The following is a 23,173-nucleotide window of genomic DNA, read 5'->3' on the forward strand; positions in this document are numbered from 1 at the left end:
AGGAAGAAAGCAAGGGAGTGAAGGTTGATATTTTTCCATCAATGTTGCAACCATGAGTAAGAGATTGAATGTTTTTATTTTGAAAACACTGTAGCCTTTTGCTGATCACAAAATTGAAAAGCGTGGTGTATTTTAAACCTATATTTTATAATACTTTATTGGCTTGTTATCAAAAATCTGAATTATTAACATTTTGGTTAAACTTAGCTATGATCTCCCAAAATAGCTGGGAACAATTAATGGTCAAATATATGAATTGGAAGATTTTATCTTCTAAATAAGCAACATGTTTTATATTACCTTAGAGCTGCTGCCAGGGTTTTATGCCAGTCTTTAAAGGTAACAACACTTTACTAATTATCTCAAAGTGTCCATTAATTGCACTTTTTAATATATTCTTGTAAGGCTTTAGGAATCACTAGTCCATCTATAAAATGGGAATCTCTCTAACGTGATAGTGCACATAACACACCAATTGTGTTTTATCCACATATATTATCCAGATTAATTTCTACACAATTAATTAAACCTTACCTACCTGGTCGTTCATTATGAAATATGCTAACCATAAACAAACTTGGCTTCAAATAGAATATAAACCAATTTTTATTGTTCTATATATCTAGTATTGTTTATATTGATCATATGTCATAGGTCATTTTCAAAAACATGATGACATTAATGCTGACCAAATGTCTTTAAAGGAGACAGGATGGTATTTTACCAATGTTGTAGACATGAAACCTGAATCTTAGAATTTTAATATCTTGCCTCTATTGTCAGTGGAAACTCAAAACTTTATATTTTTACTGTTTTAAGAGTTGAAGTTAACCTTTGGTACCTTGTCCTCTATGAATCACAACATTTAGAATCAATCTTCAAACTTTAAAATACAATGTCATTATGTTAGCTCAAGTCTTTCAAACATCTTTTTTATTTAAATTTCACTTGAGTCTATTTTCACTGAAATGGTCCAGTTCAACAAGCACAAGTTCTGTCCTACATATACCAGAAACTTCCCTAGGCCTAATGATTCACAGTAGTTTTCACTTGTTACACAAGCTGAAACATGGTCACCTAATGAATGAATGAAATAGCAATTGAAGTCTTCATTCTGAACAAGGCAACTAAAATTCCAGGTTAGATCATGTGTTTAAGTGCAGTTCCCAATTCCCTGATCTTGAGCTAAGTTTATAAAAACTAAAATGAATTAATTATGCACATATACACGCATTCATAAAAGCTAAGATGACTAACACTGTGAGACAAGGCAAATTCAAGTTTAAGTCACAAGATCACCATTAAATAAATGATTTAGGAAGGAATGGAAAGGAGTAGTGATTATATAGCTTCCATGGCACCAATCGGTTATGTGTACTATCTGTTAGAAGCTATGGGACAGGCAACTTCTTTCCCAAAAAGATTAATTAATTTTAGGCAATGTAAAGTAAATGGGGCAATGACTCCTAACTGCCTACACAACAGAAGGTCTGTGCATTAGTTTGCTTAGGGTTGACGTAAAAAAATACCACTGACTGTGTAATTTATTTTCTCACGGTTCTGCTTACAGTTCCAAGATAGGGGCCAGCAGGGTTGGTTTCTCTCAAAGCCTCTCTCCTTGATTCGTAGATGGGCACTCTTTTACTGCCTCCCTCCACTGTCATCCCAACACACATCCACACTTCTGTGATATCTGTATGTCCAGATTTCCTCTTAGGAGAGTCAGATTGCATTAGGGCCCATCTAATGACCTCCTTTCCCCCCGATTGCCTCTTTAAAAGTCTCATCTCCAAATACATTCACATTCTAAGGTACTGAGTGTTATGAAATCAAGACATGGATTTTGGGGGAGCACAATTCATTCCAGAATAAACAAGAATTTGATTGCTGTATGATTTGTACATTTCCTCTTTTGCTTAGCTTACAAGTGCCACACAGTTTCCGTAACTGCTCAGTTCTATTTCTTGTTGAGAGAGGTTGTTTGCTGTGGTAAATCTTATAAACTAAGAGCTTGTTAATGAGGATCAGTTTGTATATTGATGCTTCTAGGCAAACATTTACAGAAACTTGAAGGTAAGAGAATTTGATGTGCCAAACTTGAAGACAGAGTAGGCTGGGATTTGTTATATATAACACAACTAGGATTGAATGTTTTGATCTTCAAATCTATCACATGGACACTTCCATTTTTGAACCTTACCTAGGTTTGGAATGTGATGATTTATGTAATTTTTAAAATTTTCATCCAGATTTTCTGTATTTTGGAAAATGAAATAATAAGTACCATTTAAATCTGACATTTTTAAATTTGTACCACCTTTTTCCTGTGAAGAGAATGTATATGCTTTATAAATTATGTGTCTCTTTTTACATCTAGCTTTCATATTTTTCAAGCATATGTCTTTCGTGTCCTTTTGTGTCATTTTTAGTGATGAGAATTTTTCTGTTTGCTTAAGTTCTTCTGAGTGACATTTCCACAATGAAAAGGAAAAAGGAGTTCAAGAAATATTAATGCAGTATTTTTTTGAAGCCAACATTCTTTAGGGTTGTACATTTCCTCTTAAATTATTATGAAGTTTCTGTAATGGATTCTGCTGTCTGTAAGACCCTTCAACCCTTGTAAACCATCTGCAAGATAATTCTAAAACACTATGTCTAGAAGAAGTCCAGTGAAGATAGACCTGTCTGTCAACTTGACAATCAGTATTTAGAAATGACTATGGAAAGTGCAATGCATTTATCTTTATGTTTCTGCTTTTAAATGAATTAAACAAATCTCTACAATGCAGTTTTAGGGCATACTTTCATTTCATTCAGGGAACATCCCATTTAAATTTTACTAAAGAAAATGGCTTTTTTTTTTTTTACTTTCTAATTTATTGTCAAGAATTTACAAAAATTTTAATGGTTGACATAAGTCATTTCCATAACTTTGGTTAGCCACCATTTTTACCAAATTGTCAGTTTTACTTGTTTTGGTCCAATGTCTATATAATTGCAGGGATGAAGAGCCTGGAGGCCAGCTGGTTACAGACAAGTTCCACATAGACTGGGATTCTGTACTTGTCGACACAGATAATGTTATTGTAGCAAGATTTGATGGCAGAGGAAGTGGATTTCAGGGCCTGAAAATTCTGCAGGAGATTCATCGGAAGTTAGGTTCAGTGGAAGTAAAGGACCAAATAGCTGCTGTGAAGTAAGTGGTAAACTCATTTTACTGTTTTTTCTGTGATATCAAAACCTATGTGTCTGACTTATTCTACTACTTACTCTGACTCAGAAGCTGCTGTCTGGGCAATTGAGCAATTTTCTAATTTAATTACATGGCCTCCCACTGTTTTCAAGTACCCATCATATTTAGTGCTATAATAAGAAAATTATCAGGTTTTCTCTGGAATAAAATTCACTTTGGATATATGAAAATGGGATAAATGTTATATCATCATATTATTTGTTTGCAATAATTAAAAATTTCCATTCTTTCCCTCAGTTACCTCACTAGTATTAAGCAGTACATAAGAAAGTAAGAAGGACTTTTGCATGAGTACATAGAAAAAAGCTAGGATGTTATTAAAAATGTGTATATTGGTTTATTAAGCCTGGAATGGGGCCCAAGATTTTGCCTTCACAACATGCTCCCAGGAGATATTAAACTACTGGACAATCATTTTGAGTAGCGAGAATGTGGAACATATGTCCTTTTTACATGAACAGAATCATAATCAATAGAGAATTTCTAATACTTGAGTTCTTAATGTGTATGCCAAGTACAAATTCCCATGTGCATTTGATTCAAGAATATAGAACTGGATTTTTTTTCTTTCTCATTGCAGATTTCTGCTGAAACAGCCATATATTGATTCCAAAAGATTAAGCATTTTTGGAAAGGTAAGTACTAGAAATGTTGAATTTATTTACTTATCTACATATACATGTTATATATTTTTCTATAATACATATATATAATTACATTCTTCAATATACCATAACTTCTCTGTATAATTGTTAAATTATGACAGTTTAATTACTGTTATATAATCGGTAATTTGCCAATTAAATACTGTTTGCTGAGCATCTAATTGGTGCTTGATGTCAAGGTATGACAGCAACAGGAAAGGGGAGCCGATTTTTTTTCTTTCTTCCTCTCTCTAAGAGAGGAAGTAGTTAGTCAATTAGGACCACCTTCATGAGTAAGTTTTAATTCAGGTTCAGATGGGGAAATTTTTTTGAAGATTTTTTTATTTATTTGAAAGGCAGAGTAACAAAGATAAGGAGACACAGAGAAAGTGATTTTCCATCTACTGGCTCACTCAACAAATGGTGGCAACAGACAGTTCTGGGCCAGACTAGAGCCAGGAGCCTGGAACTGCATCTAGGTCTCCCACCCGGGTGTCAGGGGACCAAGTACTTGGGTTATCTTCGGCTTCCCCAGGTGCATTATCAGGGAGCTGGATCAAGAGGAGCATTCAGGATTCAAACTGATGCTCATATGTCATGCCAGTATCACAGGCAGCAACTTAATACACTACACCACACAACATGGGCCCTTTGGGAACGGAACCTATTTTCATGAAGCTCACCTTCTAAAGAGTAAACAAAGAAATGAAAGCCATCATTTCACATAGCAATAGTTCATGTGAAGAAATTAAAAATTGATGGATAAAAGGTAATTGCAAGAAGGGCTAATGTTTTTTGATTTGATGGCTAGGTCTATGCATCTCTGATGAGTTGATTTTTAAGTCAATATTTAAATAGCAAAAGGAAGCTAGTCAACCAGTCTCTTCACACATATTCTCTACAGAAGGAACAACTACTACAGCCTTAAGGAGGACTGACACAGACTGGAAACTGAAGTATGCATAATAATGATTTCTGTATTCTCCTCAAAATAGTTACATCTCATTGAATAACTGTTATTTGATATTCAACATCATTCTCACAATAGGAACATAGACCTTATATGGATACTTATTAAGCACATATTTTAAACACATTAGAGAGTAATATGCTTTAAGGACAATAAATCAAATGTAAGAGACCTTGAACTATTTAGGTGTAGAGATGGTGCAGAATCTTGGTGTTCATGGACACAAACATATTGTATTTTCTGCTAATCATGTGTGGACGTGAAGATCCCTGACATGCAATAACTGGTCATTTTACCAAGGCATGCATTTTAATAGTGCACAGTGACAGACATGAACAAATAAAAGACAATTTAAGAAAGGTATAAAATATGAATCAGCACAGGTCACCACAGTTCTTTCCCTACTTCACACACCTGCATGTCTCTACTGCATCCTCCTCTTATTGCCAGTGATACTCAGTGGGTCATTAAAAATATTTTAATGATCCCCTAGTATAAATATTAACAAATAGAGCAGTAAAAATTTATCACTAATGTTCAGCATGTTACTTTAAAAATGAAATTGTCTGAGAAAGTGATCACTTCATAACAATGGGAACTCTATATCCTTAGAAGTACATCTTGTGAAATTCTGTCACATGCCTCAGTACTAATGATCCTTAAAGGCATTGTACTAGGAGACATGAGCCCACATGGATGGCAGGGACCCAATTCCTTGAACAGTCACTGCTGTCCCACAAGGTGATTTAGCAGGAAGCTGGAATCAGGAGCCAAACAGGGTATGGAATTCTGGCACTTCTGAGATGAGGGCATGTTAATCATTGGTCAAATGCCCATCCACTATTTATACATATAAAATTTATTTTTTGACTTTATGTACATGTCTCTATCTTTCTGAGTTTCTTTCCTCCCTCCATTCGTTTGTACTTAGGTTTATTTCTTTTGCTTTTATTTCTTTCTCTAAATATAATTTTGTCCTGCTCATTTATATTGTTAAATATATTAGCAAAATTATACCTCCTTTTATGACTAGAAAATAAGTTGTCTATTCACTCACCTACTTATTAACGTATTTATTGTTCTGGGTTTTGCATAAAGTTGGCATAAACATTTGTGTGCAGATTTGTGTGTAGATGCATGTTTTTATTTTCCTTTGGTAAATACCTAGGAATAGCAATACTGTTTAAGTTCATCCTTATTTTTCCAAAGATATGCCAAGTTCCTTCTAAAACCTATAAGCACTTTTTTTCAAAAACAGGAATATGTAAATATTTTAGATGCTTTAAGTCCTCATTAGCTTTAGCATTGTCAGCCTTTTTAATGTAAACCATTCTGAGGTAAAAAGAAGTACTCATCTTTATTTTCATTCCAATTCTCTGATTTGAATACCTGACATCTTTCCATGTGATTATTGCCATTCAGATATCCATTTTGTAACATCAAGTAATTTATTGCTTATGCCAGTTATGCAACAGACACTGACATGTCACATTTACTGTCAGAGGACACACATTCTAAGCACAAACCTACATGAATCCTCCATTATTTCATTCTTTGAGATATCATTGACACACCATCAAATCCAATCATATTATCTTGAAATTGAATAAAGTCATTTCATATTGTTCTTCCTTTTTAATGTTATTATGTCTCATTTTGATGTATGAACTTTATACATTTTAGAATCACCCTTTGTAATTTTTAGGAAAATACAACATAGAGATTTTATATTAACTGTGTGAATCCATAAATTAATTGGGAGAACTGATATCTTAGCAATTTTGAGTCTCATATTTTTCAGAAATTCTAATCTTACGTTATTTTGTGTCTACAGTTTCTCCAAGAAGTGGATAGCTATGGATATCTTTCTATTAATCATGTTAGGGTTGCATTATTGTCTTTGAATATGTCTCTTGATTGCTTCCATCAATTTTGGAAAATTATCATCTATATAATAAGCATAGCTATTTTTTGGTCTGAGGTAGGCAGGCATATAGGTTAAAATCAATTAGGTTTGTGAGCTGCAAGACCAAGCCTTCGTCACACACCTGTGTGATCTCATGCCCCTACCTGGCCACACCTGGGTGCCCACCAGCCAATCAGGTTAATTAACCACTCCCCCTTGGAAGTGGGTTAAAAAACTGGGACAAGGTGTGTCCCTCTCTCTCTTCATGGTCTTGGCCTCTTTCCAGGAGGGGGTGGGCTGTAGCCCTATGCCCCAGGCTTCCTGGCCTAGATGCTCCTCCACGTGGCTGGTTCTTAGTGCTCGGTGTGAACCCAGATTGTTCTCTCTCTTGAATAAAGCTCTCACTCTCCTATGCACCTTTCACACTAAATAAAAGCCTGAAATGTACCATGATGCCTCGTTTATTGATGCCGGTATTTAGAATTCTTTTCTAAATATTAGGCAAGAACCCTCTCAGGGTTATTAATATTGGTGATTTTATTAATAAGCATATGGTGATATTGTATGGCATGCCAAATTCCGGTAACATATGTGGCATCCCAAATGGGGCTTCTGAGGAACTTTAAAGGGCCAAATTTTCATATATATTTTAGGGGGTCATCTCTGATATCAGGTCCACTAAATGAAATTTAAAAAAAAAATTGTTAACATTTTATAAATCAAGTGATCATTGCTGATAATTGAAATAACTAAGCAATTGAATGAACAGAAAAACCAAATCACTGTGAAACTGATAATGTCTGCACAATTGAAACGGAACAGTCTACAGTGATTATAGATTATTTTTAACGTACATTAGAGAAAGGCTTTATGAACACAAACACACACAAACTAAAAAGCAGTAAGAAATTTAAATATCCATGTCGCAACACACAGGTAGCAGTTCAACATCCAGAGCCAGAAGAATGCTTGAAGGAGATGGGGACAGATCAGATTCCCATGGTGGAGAAGCCATCTTCCAGGGAAGGGACCCAGCTGTAATAGCTTCTCAAGTTCTCTCTCCTTATCTAGGACCATGAGTGGCGCTCTATTCAAGGGGAGGTGTGTGACCTGGTGCCCTTCAGGCAGTCAAAACTCTCAAAATCTAGAGGGTGGAAGGGGAAGAATTTCTGCATTCCTGGATTAGTGTCATCTGCGGCGGGGACAGAATGTTTTGCTTTAACATTCTTCTCAGTCATCTTTTAGCAACACTCGATGATCTTTGTTTGAGGGTTCCATTCATCTTCACTGACTTTCTGTAGCTCTGTTGACACTTTCCAAATCCGTTCCAGCAAGGTTAGGTAAGGCTGGTGGTACATGAAACATTTTGCTGTCAAGTGACACTGAAACCCGCGATCTCCCATCTAAGGATTGGAAGGCCAAGACCCCAGCTTCCACCCATCCTTAGGAGCCACGTGGGTGCCAGGTTCTTCATATTCCTTATCAACAAAGATCAGAGTAACCATTCTGGATTATTCCAAGTCTCTGCTATTGGATGTTTTTGATCACATGAAAAATAGCCCCAATTGACTATAGTGTCAATATGCGGATCCCTGGTTTTTGACTCTAACTGATAAGTTATTTTGAATATTAAAATCACCATCTTTTTTGCAGCTAAGGCTTACATCACATCCTTGCTCTCTTCAAGAACATATTTTCCAAAAATTCTTTTGTAATTTTTTTGCATTCAGTGAGTAAATATAAAATGGTTAAGAAGAAAGTATGCAATAGAAATTTCATTTATTCTAATTCACTCTAGTGTTGATTTTCTTTTAAAAGTAGATTTCTTTGAAATTAATAAAATTAAAGCAGCATTTGAATTTGCTAAGTAATACAGAAAGAATTTTATTCAACAGTTTTCACTATCATTAAGTTTTAGCAAATATTTAGATTCATTAAATCTCAAATGTTCATGATGAAAGAAAAAGCAGTAAAATACAAACCTTGTGCAGCATCAGTATAAGCACGTGGCGAGGTGGATGTGGTGCCCACTCTCCAGAGATTCTGATTAAATTTCTTAGTGGGTGGGGGGAGCTTGACATTTATTTGTGAAGCTCTGCTAGTGTAGGGAATGCTAGCAGGAGAAAGAAGATATTTCTAGTAGTTACCTTTAAGATTATGCTGAAGAATTTGTTATTCAAAATGTGGGCCAGAAAGAACAAGCATCTCCCAAGAGTTTGTTAAAAATGCAAAATTTACTTAATGTATGCTAAACTGATCTTCTGTATATAAAGAGAATCGAAAATGAATCTTGATGTGAATGGAAGGGGAGAGGGAGTGGATAAGGGGAGGGTAGCGGGTGGGAGGGACGTTATGGGGGGGAAGCCATTGTAATCCATATTCTGTACTTTGGAAATTTATATTCATTAAATAAAAGTTAAAAAAAATGCAAAATTTTACACTCCGGATCTACTAAGTCAGAATCTTAATGTTAACATTCTCAAGCATTTTTCTTTTAAATTTTACTGTGTTATATGATACATATGGACACTGGAATGTAACAAATTAGCACAGGCATCATCTCATAAAGTTATTATATTTTTTTATTTTAAAAGTGTATGTTTGTCAGGGCTGATGTGACGTACTGGGTTAAGCTGCTGCCTGCAGTGCCAGCATCCTATATGGGTGCTGGTTCAAGTTCCAGCTACTCCACATCCATTCCAGCTCCCTGCTAATGTGCCTGGGAGAGCAGGGAAAGATGGTCCAAGTGCATGGGCCTCTGCACCCATGTGGGAGACCCAGAGTGAAATAGGTAGGCATACAGGTTAAAATCAATTAGGTTTGTGAGCTGGAAGACCAAGTATTTGCCACGCCCCTGTGTGACCTCACACCCTACCTGATACCTCACTACACCCTGTGTGACCTCATGCCCCTACCTGGCCACACCTGGGTGCCCACCAGCCAATCAGGTTAATTAACCACTCCCCTTTGGAAGTGGGTTAAAAGCCTGGGACAAGGTATGTCCCTTTCTCTCTTCTTTGCCCTGGCCTCTTGCCAGGAGGGGGCGGGCTGTAACTTCCTGGCCTAGATGCTCCTCCAGGTGGCTGGTTCCTGGTGCTCGGTATGAACCCAGATTTACCTGTCTCTCTTGAATAAAGCTCTCACTCTCCTATGCACCTTTCACACTAAATAAAAGCCTGAAATGTACCATGCTGCCTCATTTATTTCCTGGCCTAAGCTCTTTGTCTCTCTCAAGAAAACTGAGCAAAGGCACTTTGTGTTTGCTCAAATCTATAAAGGTATTTTCTTTCCTTCAGTTCCTAACTGTAGGAGAGGCTTCACTCAAGCTCCTAAGTACTGGCGAAATATTCCAGTACCAGAATGACATATATTATCTCAAGCACTCCAAGAATTTCTGACTGCATTGGGTGATTCAAGTATGGATTTTTAAATAATACTCCTTGTCATTAATTTTTCATTACTATAACAAAGTATTCTAGCAGGCTACTTTATATAGAAAGGAAACTTATTTAGCTCACAGTTTTGGAGCTTAGAAATCCAAACTAATGGCTCAGGCTCTGACAGGATACACATTTTGGTTGTATGCTTGTCTGTGTATGTATCTGTTCCCTGTCCTTTTTCTTATAAAGTCACCAGGGTGCCACCATAATGACCTAATCTAATCCAAATCACTTTCCAAAGGTCCTGCCTGGAAACACCATGGTCAGATTAATTTGCCACACTGTTTATACCATTAACATAAGCATAGCATGCTGTAAGTAAACATAAGGAAATTCTGTATATATCACTTCAGGAGTTAAGTGAAAATGTCAGATTTAAAACTGTACCACACTTGAGTCATCTAAAATTCTTTCAAAAGTATGCCTCACACATCAGAATTTCTGGAATTAAGAACTGAATGCCAGTATTTTTTTTTTTTTTTGACAGGCAGAGTTAGACAGTGAGAAAGAGAAACAGAGAAAGAGTTATAGACAGTGAGAGACAGAGAGAAAGGTCTTCCTTCCTTTGGTTCACCCCCCCAAAATGGCCACCACTGCCAGCGAGCTGTGTGGATCCAAAGCCAGGAGCCAGGTGCTTCCTCCTGGTTTCCCATGTGGATGCAGGGCCCAAGCACTTGGGCCATCCTCCACTGCCTTCCCAGGCCACAGCAGAGAGCTGGACTGGAAGAGGAGCAACTGGGACAGAATCCGGCGCCTCAACCAGGTCTAGAACCTGGGGTGCCAGCGCCACAGGCGGAAGATTAGCCAATTGAGCCATGGCGCTGCCTGAATGTCAGTATTTTTAACACTTCCCAGTATCCACTTTTAATGTCCAGGAACATAAAGAACATTGTCTGGAACCTAGCTAAAATTAATTTCTAAAATTGATAACATTTCACATCATTCACTTAGCATTTATATAGTTGTTACATTCTCCTCTGGAACATTACTGATCATATTATGTACTATGAAATAAAACTTAACATGTATTTTGAGAATTTATTGCTAAATTATTCCACACATTTCAGTATTTCAAAACTTAATTTCATCTGTAACCCAACACATCTAACAAGCAACATTATCCATTTAATTCCCTGTCCTCCCAAAATTTAGCTGTGAAATGTAGAGGAGGACACATAACTGTCTTATCCAATCTTTAGGAGTTCTTTGCTGGGATTCTCTGTAACAGAAGATACAATAATAAAAGAAAAAATGAACATAATTTTAGTAACATGTATAGCTCCTCCGTCCATGAATGATTATACAGAAAAATGACTACTTGTCTAAAGTATATCTGGCCGGCACTGAGGCTCACTAAGCTAATCCTCCGCCTGTGTCGCTGGCACTCCGGGTTCTAGTCTCTGTTGGAGCGCCGGTTCTGTCCTGGTTGCTCCTCTTCCAGTCCAGCTCTCTGCTGTGGCCCAGGAAGGCAGTGGAGGATGGTTCAAGTGCTTGGGCTCTGCACCCACATGGGAGACCAGGAGGAAGCATCTGGCTCCTGGCTTCGGATCGGCGCAGTGCACTGGCCATAGCGACCATTTCGGGGGTGAACCAATGGAAGGAAGACCTTTCTCTCTGTCCCTCTCTCTCACTGTCTAACTCTGCCTGTCAAGAAAAAATAAATAAATAAATAAAGTATATCACAGCCTTGTTTAGAATAGAGGTTTACATATCATCTCTGAAACATAGAAGAAGAGTATGGGGAAGTATACTTATTGGGAAGTTTTCAGAAAAACCTAACAGGCAAGGTTGAGATTTATCCTGCAGAAGTATGCCCAGATCTTCTCCACTGAAGAGTGATGGTGACTTATAGATCCTTCTCTTCCATTTGCAGAGAGAGACATCCTTACAGATGGAAAGTTCCTTTAGGGAGCTAATTTTCTCTCACAGCCTTGTCTTAAGAACTTTCTGTGCCTGCACTTTCTCAAAATATCCAGCTCAAAATCCTACGGCCATCAGGAATTTAAAGTAGAATCTGTATTTGTGATGACATATTTTAAATATTTTATTCTCTTTTCCAAATTCTATAGCACCATCATCATTTAAGTGTTTTATTTAAAGCATGTGTCTATGAAATTTTCTTAAGATGACATGTTTTAATAAATAATTTATTTCCGAAGCTTCAAATTATTTGAATCACAAATGAAATTGAAGCAGTTTCCAAATGTACAGTATGAAATCATGGGGCAAATATTTGACATTTGTAAATATGTAATTCACTCTGTGTTTTACTTACTGTTATTAAAACAATACTGTGTTAAAAATATAAACAACCATCAATATTCTTTGCAAGCACAATATGATTTCAGTACATTCTTTTCAAACTGTAATGTAATGAGATATTTGGCATGTACATCATCAAATAGTGATCAAAAGCTAATAGTGTCTCCAGGAATGTTGTATCCTTTTTTCTTTTTGGCCAGGGGTATGGTGGCTATATTGCATCAATGATCTTAAAATCCGATGAAAAGCTTTTTAAATGTGGATCAGTGGTTGCGCCCATCACAGATTTGAAGTTGTATGGTGAGTATTTCTTAGACAACATGAATAATATATTGAGTGGTAAGAAACAAAATGCTAATGCAGAAAAGCTCAACGGAGCTCATCAATCTTGTGTTTTTATTGCCTATTTTTGAGATGCTTAGCACTTCCTTGATTCAGTTGATTTTACTACAGAATGTCAATTGAAAGCAAAATGTTGGCATTAAATAATGAAATATGCTAGCCAAGGTTTTTACTTAATTCTTAAATTTCTGTTTCCTGGGGCACAGCTTCAGCTTTCTCTGAAAGATACCTTGGTTTGCCATCTAAGGAAGAAAGCATGTACCAGGTAGCTAATTTAAAAATAACAAATAATTCCAAAAATATTGTTCAGATTACTTTTATAGATGTGTACATACAGATATTTGTGTTTTCTTTTATAGGCAACCAGTGTGCTACACAATATTCATGGTTTGAAAGAGGAAAATATATTAATAATACATGGAACTGCTGACAGTGAGTGTTACGCTTTCTGCTATTCTTTTATACGTTTGAACCAATTTCAAAGGGATACATCTGAGGACTTGCTTACCGGTATCCTGGTAAATCCTGTGAGGAAGAGAGTAGAGTGACACACGAAATCAGAGGCATGGCAGGAAGTGGGAAGAAGGAATTCAGGGCTAAACAGAGAGGGGATAATTCTCAGATGTATGCATTGCCTGGTAAAACCTCCAGTGGGTGTGTGAATATTCTCTGTGTGCTATTGAACACAGTACTGACCACCTGTAGCCAGGTATAGTATAATAGAGAGACTAAACATTTTGTTTTATTTAATTTCAATTAATTTTGAATTTAAATGGCCACATGTGACTAGGAACTGTGCGACAGTGTCATTCAGCACACCTCGAAAGAAAACCAACCCAGAATGCAGATGCCTAAAAACAGGTGCAACCACAGCGATGGAATTCTGGTTAGATTCTACACTCCAATTAAGTGAAAACACGTATAAACACTGTTTAGGCAACACTTGCAAAAGGCCATTTCATATAATCTCTTATTTTCTCACCACTTCAAACCTGGGAGATAGATTTGACTGATATTAGTGGTGTTCAATAATATCATTTAAGGCTCATGTGAAATTTTTAGGACTCAAGGAACTTACATATTTTTAATTCCCAATGAAACCTTATAGCACAGAGGATGAGTATTTGAAGTCACATTCATGGGCAAGAAAAATCAGTTTTAAGAAACAAAATATATCCAAGTATACTTGCAAGTGAGCAAAAATAGTCTTAAATCACTGTTTCCTAAATGTTAAACTTCTTTGTTGTTGCTGTCTACCTTGTTGTCTTTCAGTTTGTTGTCCCATTTTTTTAAATTTTTTTTTTATTTTTTATTTTATTTTTTTTGAGAGGCAGAGTGGACAGTGAGAGAGAGAGACAGAGAGAAAGGTCTTCCTTTTGCTGTTGGTTCACCCTCCAATGGCCGCTGCGTCCGGCGCACCGCGCCTATCCAAAGGCCGGAGCCAGGTGCTTCTCCTGGTCTCCCATGGGGTGCAGGGCCCAAGCACTTGGGCCACCCTCCACTGCACTCCCTGGCCACAGCAGAGAGCTGGCCTGGAAGAGGGGCAACCTGGACAGAACCGGCACCCCAACCGGGACTAGAACCCGGTGTGCCGGCGCTGCAAGGCGGAGGATTAGCCTACTGAGCTGCGGCGCCAGCTGTTGCCTCATTTTACAGAGAAAGACAATACAAAGTCTTCTAGTAATAAGCATACCATCTCTTCAACTTAAATTTCAAGTACCTCAAGCTGTGGTAAAATCAGAGCTTACATCAATACTGGTTAATTCATGAGATCACACAATCTATTAAAAATGAATATTATAAAAATATTTGATTTCAAAATATTGCAGCAAAATCAGCATCTTTTAATTCCATTTACACAACATTTTAAGTACACTTGTGTGTATATTATTTATATTTAATTTTTAAAAAAGAAAAAATAAAAACAAAGAGAAGGAAATGCTTTTATATATCAGTTTTGCTTTAAATAGAGTGTTTTGCCAAACTATGTTTTAAATCTTTTTGAACAAATTATTACGAATGTCCTACTACTGGGGCAAGTGCTGTGGCATACTGGGCCAAGCCTCCACCTTTAATGCTCGCATCTCACGTGGGCACCAGTTCTAGTCCTGGTTGCCCCTCTTCGGACCCAGCTCTCTACTATGGCTTGGGAAAGCAGTAGAAAATGGTAAAATGACACAAGTACTTGGGCCCTGCACCCATGTCGTACACCCAGAAGCTGCTTCTGGCTCCTGGCTTCAGATCAGCCCAGCTCTAACCATTACAGCATTTCAGGGAGTGAACCAGCAGATCGAAGACCTTCCTCGCTGTCTCTCCCTCTCTCCATCTGTAACTCTGCCTCTTAAATAAATAAATAGATGAAATCTTAAAAAAGGAATGCTATACTACTATCTTTAATGATCTTTGAGTATTTTAAAATGTACTATAGCTGGTGCCATGGTTCAATAGGCTAATCCTCCGCCTTGCAGCGCCGGCACACCGGGTTCTAGTCCTGGTCTGGGCGCCGGATTCTGTCCCGGTTGCCCCTCTTCCAGTCCAGCTCTCTGCTGTGGCCCGGGAGTGCAGTGGAGGATGGCCCAAGTGCTTGGGCCCTGCACCCCATGGGAGACCAGGAGAAGCGCCTGGCTCCTGGCTTCGGATCAGTGAGATGCAACGGCCGCAGCACGCCAGCAGCGGCAGCCATTGGAGGGTGAACCAACAGCAAACGAAGACCTTTCTCTCTGTCTCTCTCTCTCACTGTCCACTCTGCCTGTCCAAAAAAAAAAAAAAAAAAGTACTATAAATACATGAAATTGACATGTTTTATTTGATTAATATTTAAAGTCATTGCCTATATTCCTGCTGAACTATGGCCTCTTTACTTTTAATTTGTTAAAGTCTTTATCTGGTAGAGCATTTAAACCTTGGACTATAATGTAAATTAAAATATATTTATCTCAAAATAATAATAAAAGAATATTAAATGACCTGAAACAAGTGATTGGTGAAATGTAATGAAAGAGAGAATAAAATTTTGAGGGATATTACAATTTTACGTTAAAGTGTTAAGGCCTTACATATAGGTCAACAGTAATAATAATGACTAGTTATTACTAAGTGCTAACTGTATGACAAAAAATATGCTACAGCTTTTAATATTAACTTGTTCTTGGCAAAAAATGTTGTACAGTAGGCATTTTCACTCTTTTTATTTAATAGATGGTGAAATAAATATTAGGAAGTTATGTAATTTGCTAAAAAGCACAATCAATTGATTAGAAGAAAGGAGATTGGAATTCAGGTGTTGAGTTTCTTATCAACAGTGATCTGAATTCTCAATTGAACACCTTAAGTTATTTCCCATTCAACCTCACTCTGGAACATATTAGTATCATTTTAAATTTCTCACGTTGTAGCTATTAAAATAAATCATGCTGTTCCTGTCTGACTCACTCTGTCACGGGTCTCATGATTCAGCAAGCAGATAAAATGCCTGTGGGGAGCAACTCAGACTAGACTGTTACTGGAATTAAGACTTATTCTATGCATCTGCTCTCCCACAATGTGGCGCTGGGAGAGGAGGAAACAGCTTCTACGCAGCTGCCTCTCGCCAACTTGAGTGATGACCTGCAGGAGCTGATCCTGCTCCTGATTGGAGGAGAGCAGCATACTCGGCGTGTGGGTAGCAGAGTTGGGATTGGTGGAAGAGGACTATAAAGGAGGAGAGAGACAACATGCACCAGGAACATCTAAAGGGAACATCTATCTGAAGGAACACCTGTGCAGCCCCCGAGAGAGCCGGCCGGCGGTGTGCCGCTCCCCTGCGGAAGTGGGGAAAGTGGCAGGGGGAACCGCCCTTCCACGGAGGTGGAAGGGACGGTAGCCAACCCGGGAAGAACCAGCAGCAAACCCGGGAAGGGCCGAGCAGATAAAAGAACAGCGCAGGGTCCTGTGTCGTTCCTCCACGAAGAGGGGGAGCGACATAATGGTGCCGTGACTCGGATAGGAAACCTAGGCAGGGTTTAGTGTCATTCCTCCATGAAGAGGGGGAGCGACAATGCCATCTGAAGTTCAACCCATCACTGCTGAGGAAACACCTGCACATGCATGGAGACCCACATGATAGTACAGCCATGCTCACACAGACACTCACAAACCACACAACCCCAGGAGCCTGGTAGGTTTTAGGTTTACAGATACTCCTGGAAAATACTACTACTGTCAACATTTTCTTCAAAAATTATGAGCAAATGAGTTCTCTCAGCTAATCAGAACTTGAATGTCCATGTTTAGTTACAGGAGGAGGACAAACGGAAAATTTCAACTGGTTTTAGACTAGAAACTAACAGGAAAAAATGTGACTGGAAAATGTATTTGTACATTTACCTTTGATCTGTATCCATACAGAGAAATGATGGAAGCTTTTCCAATGGTCTTTCTTACAATAAGCGTATGATCTGTGTAAGCTTCATTTTACCTTCTTCCTCTCCCCTGTTTTTTAACATGTCTGCTAGTTTACAGCTACACAGCAATTTGTATTTATTTAGAATTCACATGGTGATTTTCCCATGAAGTATAATAGCAAGATTTTGACAAAGATCTTGTGGCTATTTGTAGAAGTTCTCTCCTTTTTAAAAAGACTTCATTTATTTATTTGAGAGGTAGAATTACAGACACAGAGAGGGAGAGACAAAGGTCCTCCATCCACTCTTTCATTTTTAGAAGTTTAAAATAAATCATTTATCCTCCACTTTATAAAATGATTACTCAGCATCATAGAATTAGAGCATTGAAAAAGCTTAAAATATTGATCAGAATGTCCTAGTTTTGGAAAGACAGTTAAAATTTAGCTTTGTTAGCTTAAAAATTATTCACAGAAATTCTAAGATATTCAGACTGCAGGAATGAGTTTCCCAGGCATCACATAAGCTGGTTGCTGCACATGCAGTGTTGACTGACTTGTCCAAGTCTTCAAAGCCAGTTAGGCCAACACTGCCACCAAACATATGGCTGCTGAGCTATGTGTTTCAGAGTTTTAGACCTTAGGTTTCACAAAAGAAAGATAGATGCAAACAGGAATAACTGATTATTCTGCATTGAATAATGAGATGTATAGTCTAGTTTCTCAACATATGATATTCTTTTCTAATTTAAAATAGCAAAGCAGAATGCCAGTATCTAACTGGGATACACTTTTAGGGTATCTAATTCTAAAAACAAATATAGCTGTTTTGCTGTATTAATACCAGATAAGACATTTACAATGTCAGTTTTTTATAAGGTGAAATATGTGAACAATTAGAAATAGTAAATGATATCCAATGAAGTAAGCGTAAATACCACCCTGTACAGTTAGTAAGGCTTACTCATGGCTCCCTTGTTGGTTTATTTAGTTTTTATGGGAAGATCAAAGTTTTACTGTTTTATCTAACAGCTTTCTGATTAAAGTCAGTTGTTTATCTTTTAAATGTATAATGGCTATAAAATAAAATACTTGATATGTTTGAAAAAATAATTCTGAAAAGTGCTGATAGTATTTTGTTTCAAATATGTTAATTTTTTTTCAGCAAAAGTTCACTTCCAGCATTCAGCAGAATTAATCAAGCACCTAATAAAAGCTGGAGTGAATTATACTATGCAGGTGAGCCACTTTCCAGGTGAATGTATTTTCCCACTTTTGTTTTTCACTTGTGAGATATACAACATAACTCTACTAATCCATCATTTATATTTTTCTTTACTATATTCCCTACAATGTGTTATTTGTTCCTAATTACACCGGTGCTTTACAAGTGAAGTGCATGTACCCTTTCAAATATGTCCTTTCCTCCTCAGACTTGAATTTTATCATTAACATTGAATTTCCTATTTTCATTCTTGTCTCATCTTCCTCCACATTACACCACTCTTTTCATAACTAATGTGAAAAAGGAAGTGATAAGGGAAAATTTTACAAGAAAAAAAAGAGAGGCTATACTATCTTTGACATTACTATTTACATATGCATATTCACATAGTTAATAATTATGTATCAACAACTTACTTTATGGTGGATGGGCAATAAGACATTGTTGCTAGATGGGCAATAAGACATGTTTTATGCTGTCACAAAAATGTCAGTTTGGTGGTGGAGCCATAGAAAAATAATAATTTTAATTTATCAGCATTCAGAGGAACAAATAATAGTTTGACTTTTGTAAAACACAAAATACTGGGGTTAGGATGATGGAAGATGCAAATGAAGAGAGAAACAGATGATGCGTCCCACCCAAGCAATGTTACAGAAAATGGGACATTCCTTGGAGAACAATGAGACATAATTAAAAGACACAGAACTTGCTTGGTTAACATTTGTATTTTTGCTTATATTTTTATGTGTGTTTCAGAAGAATCCCTTTTCTGGAAAGGGTATTGTAAATGTAAAATAGTGGACCCAAAAATGTTAAAGGGCTAGGAACACTTTATCCAGACTATCGCAAAACGGGAGAGACTGAACTCAACTTTGTTGAAACAAAGAGATGAAAGATTTTTTTTAAGTACTGAAGCAGGAGGAATTATCAGACAGCTCTATTTACTAATTGGCCACACCCAATGGGAATGTAAGCTTTGTTGTATCCTCAAGACAAGAAGTAGTATTAGAACTTGGATCAACAGCGGGTTGACGCCCTGGCTTGAGGCGAAGGCATCCTAATGGGCACCGCTTCAAGTCCCAGCTGCTCCACTTCCAACCCAGCTCTCTGCTATGGCCTGGGAAAGCAGTAGAAGATGGCCCAAGTCCTTAGGCCCCTGCACCCATGTGAGAGACCCGGAAGAAGCTCTTGGCTCCTCCGGATCGGCACAGTTCTGGTTGTTATGGCCAATTGGGGAGTGAACCATTGAGTGGAAGACCTTTCTCTCTCTCTCTGCCTCTCCTCTCTCTGTGTAACTCTGACTTTCAAATAAATAATTTAAAAAAAAAACTTTTAAAAAGAAAAGTTTCTTAAAAAAAGAACTGGGACCAGGGCTTCTCTCTTTCCACAGAGCCTAGGAAACTGCAATGCTACCTTCTTGCAAGATTCCATGGCAGTGAGCTGGTTCCTATGTCCATTAGCATTCCATGTTCGGAACAAGAGATTGGAAGAAGGTTTACATAAGTTTAAAAAGGTAGAAAGACCATACACAATAGCAAGTTTTATAAATTAAATACTCCAAGGAAGGGGAAATCAGCATCCCATGATCAGGAAGAAAAGTTATCTAAAACTAACCAGCTAGAGGAAAACTCTCAAGTTCATCTTAGTCAACATGAGCATGGAAATGTCTGCTTTGTTTTGGCCAACAAATCTCAATTTAACTACCAAATATGTTTTCCTTCAAATCTAGATTGTTATAATTATAATGTTTGAAAATTTTAGCAGAAAGAACTGAGACTTGAACTAGGTGAGGTTTTGTATAGGTAGTATTTTCCAACATTCCTAGGCCATCAGGGCTAAGAGTGAATGCTGAGAGACAGTAGCAGCTTTGGTAACTCGAAATCTTCTTCCCACACATTATCTCAGGTCTACCCAGATGAAGGTCACAACGTATCTGAGAAAAGCAAGTATCACCTGTACAGCACAATCCTCAGATTCTTCAGTGATTGTTTAAAGGAAGAACTATCCGTGTTACCACAGGAACCAGAAGAAGATGAATAATGGACCCTATTTATACAGAACTGAAGGGGATACTGAGGCTCAATGAAACCTAACCAAGGGAATGTCATTATGTAGATGCTCCAGAATTTCAATGGCAGCTTAAGGAGATGACACTGGAACAGCACACTCAGAGACAATGAACTAGAATTTGAATATGGAAGTCCAAGTCTACTGTGTTACCAAGGGTGCAGAACCTGTTTCTTTGTATAAGGAAGGTCTAAGGGTTGGTTTCCTGGGAGAAATTAGTTTTACATTAAAATAGCAGTAGTGCATGTTTTATTCTGTTTTCCCCCGTTTGTTCTGTAACTAGTTGCTCTCATTTTAATTTCAATAGCCACCATTACTTTTGCATATGATGCACAACTTCTCATCATTACTATAGTCCCTGATCTTGATGGCTGAGCTGCAATCTAACACTTTACTGTACCTTTACAATAAGTGCAATTCTTTCATTGTCTATTATTATGCTTAAGAAAATATTCAGTTAATAAAGCAGAGTATTTTATGTAATTTCTGTTTTTAAAAAGGCATTATTAAATGAGTCAAAGGACATGTAGAAATATGGATTTCAGCACCTTCCAAAGTTCAGCAAGTTATCAGTAGATACATTATCTTTTAATCAACACACGAGTGTATGTCTCACAATATATATACGCACGTGTGCATATACAATCAAGGAATTTATCTTTACATGTTATCCATAGTATAAAGAGCAAACTTTTGATGAATTAGAAGAGATGCTCTTTTACAGATAATAATGGATACTTTGTTTAATGAGCCAAATATGATAAGACATTTTTTTCCAATTCAGATTCTAGCTATTGCTTTCCTATAAATGCTTGGGTTGTGTTTCCTATTGTTTTTAGTGGTTAATAGTTTTCTAGTTGCAATTTAATTTTTTTGAATATAATACCTTGTCACATGTAAATTAGATACTTAAATATTAAATTATAGTTTCTGATAAAGAAATTTTGTTAACAATGTGATGCCACTGAGTGCTATTTTGCTCTTTTGGTGGAGAAAGGTTTTTTAAAAACACTTGGTCCTTTTACTTCTATCTCTTAAGTGCAAAATAATTTCTTATTTTCATTGTAAAAGCAAAGACCTCGATTACTTAATTTTCCAGTTCCTATTTAGTGCTCTGTGCCTGCCCAATTCATCTGTTACTCTTTAATTTAAATCCTCTGGTGAAAATTAGGAATGAAATATGTTTTATTCACTAGCCAAACATTCACCAACAGTAGTGTTTGCTATTTAATTTGACTTGAAGGCACAAAATGCATCAATTCCTGTGCTTGTTGATTTGCAGTAGTAAGTAACTGAGAGTGTAAAATAAACTTGACTATATGAAGTCAATTTAACTCATGAGAATATTAACTTTGCTGACTAAAGTAAGAGTCTCTTCTTACAGCATGTAAGGGATCTTCCAGAAGAATCTGAAAGTCTGTAATCACACTTTGAAGTTCACAAAAATTAGACAGTATACTGTTTTTCTGTTTTTCAAAAAGTCTCTTGCACAGTCTAGATTATAACCACATCAGAACACCAGGAGGAAACTTTAAAATGTCAAGAAATTGCTCAACACCTTCCTGTTTTGTTGAAGGATCACCTGCAAATACTTGGTATGTGGAAGCGTAAGAATCACTGATTGAGTATTTACACTTCTGGATGCTTACTGTTTGGGATTGTGTCTTCACTGCTCCGTTGGGATCGATTTAAAATGGGATAGGCTCTCTCTTGTGAAAGACCAGTTTTAGGTCTTCCAATAATATTAAACCCATTTTTTAACAGAATAAGTTGTAATGTTTAAAAGGAAAGTTTCACCTATTTTATTAAGATGGAAATTTCTTTTTAGGCTGATTTGAAGTCCAACTGAAGCTTTTTAATCAATATTTTAAATTTCAACCACTAGAATTTTATATGATGCAAATAATTATGTTGTCTGAAAGATGTGGTTTTCTGAATGTCCATGTGAGTAACATTTAAAAAGTATTTACCTCTTAATGTTCATCATTTCTCTTGTTTTATTATTATTATCAATGTTTATCTATTTTTCCATTAATTTAATACAGTTTCTAATGTGAAACACATTTGTCTGGGACCCAGTTTCACCTTAAAGGCTAAATACTCTTAGAAATCAAATGAAAAATACTACTTAGTAAGAGAGTAAAAGATTTTATCTCCATGATTCTTTGAGTTTGAATGCCCACCAACACATAGTTACCAATTATTAAAGGAGACGTGTTTTTTGGAATTGTGTATATTTGATCTAAATCATAATTCCACTATTTCACACATATTTATGCATATTAAGATTTTTCCCAAGATTCCAATAACAAACTTTCAAAATTATTTTTTATAATTAAAGATAAGGAAAAATTATATAATAAAACATATGCAGTATTTAATCTTCCACAGAAATAATAACATTTTAAAAGTATATTGAACATGTATTTTTTTCACTTTGCTTCTAGTAAAAGAGTCTCCAACTAAAAATCCAGGGACCAAGGAGGCCACACTGATCTATTTTGAGTTTCCCGGCAGAACTAGGGCAAGGAGATGCTCTTCCAAAGAGAAATTTCAGTTTATTCAAAGACTCTGTTTTAATTATAGCTAGCATAGAAATCACCTGTGAGCATCTCTCAGTGTAGATCTACTAGAAGGATACAACTTAAACATCAGTCTTGACCATACAGAATCATGTAAT

At 36.8% G+C, this 23,173-nt stretch overlaps 1 protein-coding gene and 1 pseudogene across 4 annotated transcripts in view; one reads left to right on the plus strand and one right to left on the minus strand.

Annotated features, from left to right (window-relative positions):
- Positions 1-21,447, plus strand: part of DPP10 (dipeptidyl peptidase like 10) — a 1,559,001-nt gene extending 1,537,554 nt beyond the window's left edge. For all 4 annotated transcript variants that reach the window (XM_051849637.2, XM_051849636.2, XM_051849638.2 and 1 more), the window contains exons 20-26: positions 3,002-3,196; positions 3,834-3,888; positions 12,676-12,775; positions 13,024-13,082; positions 13,177-13,249; positions 18,364-18,437; positions 20,332-21,447. In XM_051849637.2, coding sequence (XP_051705597.1) covers positions 3,002-3,196; positions 3,834-3,888; positions 12,676-12,775; positions 13,024-13,082; positions 13,177-13,249; positions 18,364-18,437; positions 20,332-20,466 — 691 coding nt within the window. In that variant the 3' untranslated portion in view covers positions 20,467-21,447. The remainder of the gene's footprint in view (positions 1-3,001; positions 3,197-3,833; positions 3,889-12,675; positions 12,776-13,023; positions 13,083-13,176; positions 13,250-18,363; positions 18,438-20,331) is intronic.
- LOC100342196 (securin-like) lies at positions 7,684-8,278 on the minus strand (annotated as a pseudogene).
- Positions 21,448-23,173: the final 1,726 nt, after the last annotated feature.

This window comes from Oryctolagus cuniculus, chromosome 3 (assembly GCF_964237555.1).
Source record: "Oryctolagus cuniculus chromosome 3, mOryCun1.1, whole genome shotgun sequence".
Lineage (NCBI taxonomy): Eukaryota > Metazoa > Chordata > Mammalia > Lagomorpha > Leporidae > Oryctolagus > Oryctolagus cuniculus.